General features: G+C 56.1%; 1 protein-coding gene across 1 annotated transcript; it reads right to left on the reverse strand.

The window, feature by feature from the left end:
• Positions 1-341: 341 nt before the first annotated feature.
• SP2 (Sp2 transcription factor) lies at positions 342-8,272 on the reverse strand. Its single transcript, XM_010726561.3, has 6 exons — positions 7,099-8,272; positions 5,576-6,529; positions 4,733-5,033; positions 2,550-2,724; positions 2,260-2,453; positions 342-1,452 (listed from the first exon to the last, which is right to left on the reverse strand). Exons 1-6 carry the CDS (start codon positions 7,342-7,344, stop codon positions 1,352-1,354), a joined length of 1,971 nt encoding a protein of 656 aa, XP_010724863.1. The 5' UTR covers positions 7,345-8,272; the 3' UTR covers positions 342-1,351.
• Between the last annotated feature and the right edge of the window lie 1,411 nt (positions 8,273-9,683).

A 9,683-nucleotide genomic window follows, 5' to 3' on the forward strand; every position in this document is an offset into this window, starting at 1 on the left:
CGCAGATCAGCCAATAGAGAGCCGCGCTGCGGGGCGGCACCGCCCATCAGGGAACCAATAGGAAGCGGCGTTGCGGCCGACCCCGCCCCACCGGCCTCACCGCCCTCTCGCAGGCGTTGAGCCAATAGGAAGGCGCGCTGCGAGGGCACCGCCCACCGGCCTCACCGCCCATCAGGGAGCCAATAGGATGCCGCGCTGAGGGAGGCACCGCCTACCGGTTACACCCCTGCTTGGGGGCAGGCAGCGCACAGCGCCCCCACGCGGTGGGAGGACCGGGGCACCGGGAGCGGGGCTGGGGGCAGCGGGGGGGGATCGAGGCGGGGAAAGGAGCCGGGCGGAGCGGGGTTTGCCTCTGGCGACCAAATTTATTGAGCAAGAAAAGCTCCCGGCTGCCTCCACATCGGCCAACCGGTTACAGGTAATTAGAACAGATCTGTCACAATCCAGAAAACAACCGTGGGCAGTTACAACTAAAAAATAAAGTGGATCTGTTTTAATTTAAAAGCTCAAAAATAACAAGCCATATGTTTTGTTTTGTTTTGTTTTTCTTTTAAACGCAGTAAACACAAAAGCAATATAATCTATGATACAATGTACACTATACACAGTCGGGGTGGGGGGGAGCACATAAAGGAGATTAAAGTCCCAAGATTGAAAGGGAAACGCCACGTCACTTGGAAACAGAAAGGAGTGAGAAAGAAATCAGAGTGAAAGAAACCTTCATTGCTGGAAAAGAAACGCAGGAGAGGGGGGAAAAAGGAGAGAAATGGGGAAAAAAGGGGCAGAAAGAGGGAAAAAAGGGGCAGAAAGGGGGAAAAGAAATGGGAGAGGAGGAGGACAGGTCTGAGGAGGGAGTAATTAAATAAAGATGGGAAAAAAAGCACTCACCATACACAGTGTTGGTAATTTGGGAACGGGGAGCGTAAGGCAACGATCTCCATAGAAAAAAAGGGACCTTCCAAAGGGGTTTATATAGATATTTATAACTATTTATAGATTTTAAATATAAAGTAGGAATGTGCTGTGGAGGCGTTCTCGGCCCTCCCGCATCGGAGGGTGCAGCCCCTGGTGTGCCAAGCCCTGCACGCCCGCTGTGCCGGGGCCATGCCGGGTGCTTTGCCCCACGGCTCCACGAGGGGATCGGCCCCTCTGCGAGGGCTGCTTCTGCGTGAGGCCCACACGGTGGCAGAGGACGTCCCCGAGGGCTGTGCTGGAGGGGACACGGCTGCCCTCAAAGGGCGGCCGGGGAGACTGGAGTGCTGTGAGGGCGGTGGGGTGACAGGTCGGCGCCTGGCGGATCCTCACCGTGATCCCTCAAGGGGGGGATTTGTTCAAGACGTGGCTCCCAGCCCTACAAGTTCTTGGTGATCAGGTGGGTTTTATAGTGCTTCGTCAGGTGGTCGCTCCGCATGAAGCGCTTCTGGCACTGCGCGCACTCGAATCTCTTGTCGCCTGCGGGGAGAGCAGCGGCCGTCAGGGCTGGGGGACCTCGGGGACATTGTCACACCCACAGCCCTGCTGTGTCCCCACTGCTCCCAGTCACGGCCGCAGGGACCTCCTAGGGAGGTGGTGATGCCCGTGCCAGGTCCCTTTTGCAGCCCCATGGTCACCTTGAGAGCCCAAAGGCAGCAAAACAGCGTTCAAAGAATCATAGAGCGGCTTGGGTTGGAAGGGACCTCAAGGATCGTGAAGCTTCAACCCCCCTGCGACAGGCAGGGCCACCAACCTCACATTTAATACTAGAGCAGGTTGTCCAGTTCCCCATCCAATCTGGCCTTGAACACCTCCAGGGATGGAGCATCCACAGCCTCTCTGGGCAGCCGCTCCAGCACTTCACCACTCTCACAGCAAACAACTTCCCCCTGACATCCAACCTAAATCTTCCCTCCCTCAACTTCAAACCATTTCCCCTTGTCCTGGTGTTATCTACCCTTTCAAAGACTCCCCTCCCGTTCATAGGCTCCATTTAGGTAATGAAAGGCTGCAATTAGGTCACCCTGCAGCTTTCTCTTCTCCAGGCTGAACAAGTCCAGTTCTCTCAGCCTGTCACTGCAGGAGAGATGCTCCAGGCCCCTGATCATCTTTGCGGCTCTCTTCTTGTCCCTCTCCAACAGCTCTCATTCCAATCCCTTCCCAGTATCTCTACCACATCCTAAGGACAATCAGAGGCAACCTGAGATCACCCCAGCCCTCACAGAGCATGGGCTACGATTTGAGGGCTGCCCTGGGAGTGAGAGGGGTGCATGCAGGGCCACAGACCTGTGTGTGTGCGCGCGTGCCGCTGCAGCTCATCGCTGCGTGTGAAGCGCTTCCCACAGAACACCCAGTTGCAGACAAAAGGACGTTCACCCGTGTGCAGGCGCACGTGAGCACGCAGCAGCGAGGTCTTGCGGAAGGTCCGCCCGCATTCGGGGATGTGGCAGATGTGCTTCTTCTTCCCTTGGTCCCCCGGCCTGGTGAGGAATGCAACGGGGCAGGTGTCAGCCCTGCAATGGGCACAAAACCCCCTCCCCCCCAGCTGACCCCCCTCCCCTCGGCACACCGCTCACCTCTTCTCCCCATCCTTGCAGTTGGGGCAGGTGCACGCCATCCGCCGTCGCTTTTCTCCCGGCTGCATCTCCCCGGCCAGCGCTTGCTCCATCTGGAGCTGGATCTGGGTTGGGCTCAGGCCACTGATGGTCAGATTGTTGCCAGAGACGTTCTGCACAGTCAGCTGCTGCTGGCCTGGGGAGGGAAACGGGGAGTCAGGTTCTGCCCTGCGAGCCCCCGTGTCCGAGGGGCTGAGAGTGTCTCCATGCTGCGTGCACTGAAGCCCTGTGGAAGAGGCTGGCCGGGGGAAAGACCACGCGTGTGGAATGGGACGGACCCCAGCTGGGCACCCCAGCCCCACATGCAGCATTGCCACAGCCCCGCTGCTACATGCTGGCCCCACCTGGGGCTGGTAAGTCCCTTTTTTCTGAATATACTGTGCGGTTTTTCAAAGTTTTTGGTTTGACCCTTCGGGGTGGGGAAATGACCAAAGAGGAAACAAAAAAGAAACTTTGAAAAAACGTGCAATATATTGACCAAAAAAACGGGACTTACCCCGGACCCTAAGGGCCGCTCCACGCTCAGGCACTCACGGAGGTGGCAGCCTGGGCCCTGCACAGCACCCGGGCAGCCGTGATGGGGGCTGGAAAGAAGAAGACGGGGTCAGCGTCAGCAAGCTCTGGGGGCAGCAGGCAAGGAGAAGGAGGAGGAGAAGAGTGGGATCTGATGGATGAGCAAAGAGGAGGTGATTGCACAGAGGGGATGCGGGCAGAGCGAAGGTGTCAGTGCAACACTGGGAGGAGAAGTGCTAAGCCTAGGGTGAGGGCAGCTCTCTGACAGCGCGGCGATACACACAGGCCCTTCTCGTCCTTGAGAAAACCAGGCTCAGCCTCCACTCGTGGAACCAGCAGGTCCTACCGGTCCCCTCACAGCCAGGGCTCAGCACGGCCCGGCCAACCTTGTGGCACAGTGCGGGGAGCGGCGCAGACAGCAGCAATATCTGCCTGTGCCATCTCCTGACACTCAACACAAAGCAGCAATTAAAAACCCCCTTAAAAGCTACCCCAGTGATGACAGCGGTCCACTGCGGAGTACTAAACCACACTGGACCATGTTTTATGCTGACATCGTTTAGTCGAGCAAGAAAGAACAGCTTCTGACTGCAAAACCCAGTCGGACTCCTGCTGGTTCTTGCTGGGAGAGAAACCACCGAACGTCAGCAGGTCTTTCTGGATCACAAAGCAGATAAACTTCCCTCAGACCTAACTTCCTCCCCTCAGCTCCCTGCAGCTGCCAGCTCTGGGCTGGGGACAATTTGCCAGCACAGGGAGGACGGAGCTGCCATGGGGACGTGCAGCTCCTGGCAGGCAATGGGAGACTGAAGTGCGCCGGTGCTGTCTGTGGCTCACAGGCCCGGGGCTGTGTCTGGTTATTTTCAGTTTAAGACAGACACTTGTTCCACAGAGGAGCTGGGCTGGCTCTGAGGGAGTGGCAGTGCCTCATGACACAGCCTGCATGCGTGAAGGCACCTCTCCTGGTTTGGCTATGGGCGGTGCAAGCAGCAGCATCCTCGCCCGGCAGCATGGCAGGTGCAAGGAGAGGTGCCTCCTGATGACACAAACTCATCCCTGGGTGCAGCTCACTGCCCCTGCACAGCACGCAGAAGAAAACAGAGTCACTCAGGGCCCCAAAGCAGACATATCAAGGTAAATTTTTCACTCAGAGGGCAGTAAAGCCCTGGCACACTGCCACTGTGTGTGGACGCTCCATTCCCGGAGGTGCTCAAGGCTAGGCTGGATAGGGCCCTGGGCAGCCTGGTCTGGTGGGAGGCAACCATTCCACAGCAGGGGATTTGGAACTGATGATCTTTAAAGTCCCTTCCAACCCAAACCGTGCTATGATTCCACATCCTGCAGCTCAGCACAACACTGCAGGTCTGTGCTAACTGCTGTCCCCGACGCAGCCAACCAGCAGAGCAGCCAAAGAGCCACCCTATGAAACACACAGAGCCTCCTGCAGCGAAGAGAGCTAGAGAAGCTGTTGACATCTAACACCCAGCAACATTCAGCCTCAGGATACAAGGGTTCTGTTTACAAAGCTGCCACATCCCAGCTGCAGAGAGCACTGCTAGAGGGGGCCGTCTGTCCTCCACATCTGCACCCCGCTGTCCCTCCTGCCCGCCGCGGCGCAGCACGCAGCCCACCTCCAGCATTGGTGATGGTGACAGGCACACCCTGGACCTGCACTCCGTTGATGTTGATGGTCTGCATGGCCTGTGCTGCAGCTGCCAGCTGGGCTGCACTCAAGCTGATGACTCCTCCGGCAGGCGCGATCTTTGGCAGCGGACGCTCCTTGCGTGCGGTTGGTTTCTTGCTGCTGGATGCTGTGCCAGAGTTGCGGGACACGGGGCTGCTGCAGGAGGTGCTGGATGGAGCCACCGTCACGGCCGGGGCTTCCTGGAGCAGCACTGTTTGCAGTTCACCCGATGGTGTTTTGAAATAGACCTGACGGGAGGGAGAGAAAAAGAATGAGATTGGTTGAAGCCCAGCAGGGAAGGGCAATCTCCACTCAGAAATCCAGAAATGTGGGCCTGCAGGAAGCCACAGAAAAGCTGCCCACGCCTCTAAAGACACTGGGCCTCCTGCAGACTGGTTTTGGCCTCGCACAACAGCAGAGGGCTGCTTTGGCTTTGCAGCCTCGTTTCCAAAGGTAACACCAGCAACAGTCCTGCTGCCTGTGAGCCTGCTCTCCCACCTCCCCAAACTTCTGACAGGCAGGATAACTCCAGCCTGAGCTGAAAGCACAGCAGTTTTCAAAGACATGGTGCTCCTAAAAGTCCTGTGAAAGGAAGCAGCCAGGGAGAGGCTTATTAAAGCCCCAGTGAGAGAGCGGCTGCACTCCCAACCCTTCTTGGGCATCAGAGAATCCACGCCTGAACCTGATGCCAATCTGGGGATGTGTCTCACAAAACTCTTCAGCTTTTTAAAGCCCGAGGAAGGGCTTGGAATAGAACCAGGGCAGAGGGACATCACAGCAGATGATGTACCTGCGTAGGAGTGGACTCTGTCGTCTGGATCTGGATGTTCTGGGAGGACTTCTGGGGGACGGTGGGGAGCGTGGCTGAGGCAGCCTGGACCACACGCAGGGCCTGCTGTGGGATCTGCACCACCTGTGACTCCTGCTTGGGCTGCACCACCTGCACCTGCTGCACCACGGCAGGCTGGCCAGAGCCTGGGCTCTGCACGATCAGCAGGTTGTTCCCTGCCTGGATGATGTTCTCCGCCGTCGTCTCTATCAACACCGTCTCCACCTGCTCAGCCACAGCCACGGTGGAGGGCTGGCTGGGTGACATGGCTTTCTTTCGAGTCTTTTTGCCAGGCTTTGAGGGGCTCTCTGCAATGACCTGAGCCTGCGTGCTTGACTCTGCAGCGTTCACCAGGTTGTTCACAGGCAGGGTGAGAGTCACGTTGCTGCCACCGGTTAACTTGACCACGTTGCTTGAGCCCTGCACCGGTGAAGCTCCACTCTTCTGTGCCGGTGCTGGCTTGATGGGCACGGGCTTGTGAGAGGATGAGGATGGGGTGAGAATGGCCTGATTTGTGCCTGGAATAATTTGGATCTGGTTGGTGAGGTTGGGCTGGACTTGGATGGTCTGTCCCCCTGCAGCCTGGATCTGGGGCACCGTCTGGTACTGGATGTTTGCAGACGAGCGAGTCCCTTTGCTGATGACAGTTGGGTTCTGAATGGCAAAAACCAGCTGCCCCCCGGGGTAGGAGGTGCCAACCTGGGAGCCCTGGATCTGGAAGAGATTCCCTTTCGACGACAGGATCCCGAAGCTGTTCTTACCAGAGCCCAGAGGGAGAGGAGCAGGTTTGATGGGGACAAGTTTGCGAGGCGTTGGCTGAGGAGGGGCAGGAGGAGTCACGGCGGCTTCCACTGCTGGGGGACCAATTTTGCTACATGTTGCTGCGAGGAGGGCGAGCGGAGACGGCTGGGAGTCCTGGGAACCAGGAAGGAGACAGGCATGTTAGAGACAGGGTCTTAAGCCAAACAGGACTGAGACTGAGTTAGAGAGGGAGAGGGTACATGCTATCGAAAGTAACTCAGTCCTTGCCAATTAAACACTGCTTATTAAGTGAGCTGCTTAATTAGCGTATCACGTGTGCCTTTAGCTCGCCCTAGTCACACTACTTTTAGCCATCAGGATGCTGGCTGCCTTTTAATCCCGTGTCTATGTTCTTACAACCTCCATAAAGCTGCAGACGCCCTTCAAGTCTGCTGCTACTCACACCCATTACACACACCCCGGAGTGTTTCACATGGTTTTAATCCCAAGACCACCTTGTGAAATCAGCTGCTAACACGACCCAAGAGGTCCTTAAGGAAAACAGAACACTGCTAGGAGCAACAGCACTGCCAGGAGTGAGCACTGGAGCTGGGAACATGTCCAGAATGCAGCTCCCCAGCCTGTCTTGCAAGCAGAGCTCCTCCTGTGGGGCACGCTGCCTGCAGGCCCACACCTGGGGCACTGCCCCTGGTCCAGCAGGAGCTCACACCACCTGCACTCACCTGGGCAGTGGAGGCAGCTGGCTGCAGGTATTCGCTGGGGCTGACGGCAGCAGTCGCAGCCATGCTGTCGCTCGATCTGCAAGGAGGAAGCAGAAAGACAGGAGTGAGGTCAGCAGTGAGAGCTGAGACCATCAACATTTGGGGCTCTCCCAGCATCACCCAAGATGCGGAACCTTGTGTGCCTTCAGCTGGAGCTGAATAAGGGGCTAGAGATACAGACTCATGTTTTCCAGGCTGGAAAAACATTGTTTCAATTATTTCGGTATGTTGTTGGTGCTGAATGTTTGCAAGTCATTATGTAATTAAAAGGTCATTTGGGGGAAGAGCAGGGCTGCTGGCGCTGGCTGGCAGCTGGACCTGAGGAAGCTGAGAAAAGCCACAGGAGAGCCAGGAGGGCACAGCAGCATGGGCACAGACTCCTAAATCCTCACCATTTGTTACATCTTTTCTTCTAGACGAGAAAGGTTTCATCCACAAAACATCCTTTGGCAAATCTCCCGCTCAACCCCATCCAGCAGCCACTGAATGGTTCAATAGTTTAATAGTATTTGCCTAAAGAAGGTGCCAGGGAAAACTTGTCCAAGCTCGAATTTCTTTTATTACCACTGCTGACGATGTCCTGACTTCAACAGGGAATTATGGCCAGCTGAGGAACACAAGTGCTTGGGATTTATGTAGGGCATCTCTGAGCTGCAGCCATGCTGGGGTTACGCACAAAGACACCCAGACTGCAGGAGCAATGAGATGCAATGGCAGGGCCACACTGAAAGGGAGACACGAGGCCCTGCACAGCTCATGATGCACGGTGCCAGACAAAACAAGTTGTGTAAGCACTGCAAGTGGCTTTCTGCTGCTCAGCAGGGACTGGGAGGGAGCAGTGGCAGGGTGCTGGTGGATCCCACGCAGGTGAGATGTGGGGCTGAGCAGGACTGAATGGATGGCACAGTGCAAGAAAATCAGACACGGGTTGTTTCACAGCTTGTCGAGGCAGAGAAGTGTTGAAAGAGAAAAATCCACACTCCAGAGCCTCTCTCAAGCAAAGGTGAAGGCATTGGGTGCTCACAGCCAGAGAAAAGGATGCGTTCTTCCTGGAAAGCCAGGAGCTTGCACAGCTGCCCAAGCCCAAAGGCTGCACCCTTCCTTTCTGCAGAACTAGGGCACTGCTGAGGATTAGCAGCCCTGACTACAAACAAGAGCAAGCTGAGCTGGCTGGAGAGAGACATCAGAGAGATGCCATTAGCCCGTACAAATAAACATCAGTGATGATGGGGGGGGAGAAGTTTCCTCCTTATACAACCTGTGTCTCGGTCCTGCAGTGACACTGTCCCACCCTGAAGTTGTGACACAGCACTGGCAGCAGGCAGCTCAGCTGCCCACGTGTTCACCCAGGGTTCCTCCTCGCCAGAATGCATCACAAAGCTGACATTTGCTCCAAGTTGGGCACGCATTCACATCCCATGGAGAATTCCAGGCCCTGTTTGCTATCCTGACATCCCCAGGAAAGCCTCAAACAGGAGAATACTTTCCACTGAGGCAACTGAAGAGCACCAGTTCATAAAAGTCCTTTTTTTCTAGCCACTCTCCCGTTCCCTCTGCTTGTCACAAGTACAGTTTTATACGGAAACCATCTCCAAACAATGGAAACAGTACATCTGGTGTGTTCGCTCCTGTACAAAAACCAATTTAGTTTGGAAACTGTGCCGTTATCTTTAATGTTCTTCCAGAGATGCAGAGAGGAGAAATGGTTTTTGCACCCCATCCACGACAAGCCCAGCTCCTTGGCCAGCAATGCACAGCCCTGCAGTGCTGGGACAGGAAAGCTGGCACCTGCACACAGTCACACAGCAGCTCCTGCACCCTCTGGGGACGCTGTGTGTGGCTTAAGATAGCAATTTCAAGCCTTATCACGATAGCCTTATCTTTAATTAACTGGTGTAACAGCCCTGCTCTGATAGAGGAAGCACCGCTCCGCTTTGCAGGCACGCAGGGCACACAATCTGCCATCCAGGCTTTCCCTGCTCCCCAAATGCCCCTCCTGTCCTGCTGATGGATGCACAGAAATCAGTGCTGCGCTCAGAGATGGGCGCTGACAGCCTGGGCAGCTGTAAGCTGATGCACAGCGCTGTGTAATGGTCTTCTTTCGGGGAAGAAAACACGAGCCTAACTTTCTGTACTTGGTTAAGGCCAACAGGACAGAGCCCATCAACTCACTGCAGTGTTTTTAAGCAGCTCCTGGAGCACGAAGATGAACTCAGAGGCCCCTCAAAGACCTCAGCGTGCCACCAGCACTCAGAGCCACCCAGGGAAGCACAGCCACGGGGAAAAAGGGACCCCCGGCCCCTTCTGCACACACAGCACAGCTGTGAGCGGAGCACTGAGCTCAAGCATTGGGAATTCACACCTAACGGCGGGAAATCGGGCAGCTCATTCGCAAAGCAGCCAGGTCTTCCGAGGAATCACTTCGTCTTCTCTTGACAGGCACAGACCGAGCGCTGCCCGGCTTTATCCCGGCCTTATCCCGCTATGCCCCACCAGCTCCGTGTTTTCCCATCCCGGCCCACCCCCGGGACACGGAGCGGGGCGAA

Source organism: Meleagris gallopavo, unplaced genomic scaffold (genome assembly GCF_000146605.3).
Source record: "Meleagris gallopavo isolate NT-WF06-2002-E0010 breed Aviagen turkey brand Nicholas breeding stock unplaced genomic scaffold, Turkey_5.1 ChrUn_random_7180001839287, whole genome shotgun sequence".
In the NCBI taxonomy this organism is placed as follows: domain Eukaryota; kingdom Metazoa; phylum Chordata; class Aves; order Galliformes; family Phasianidae; genus Meleagris; species Meleagris gallopavo.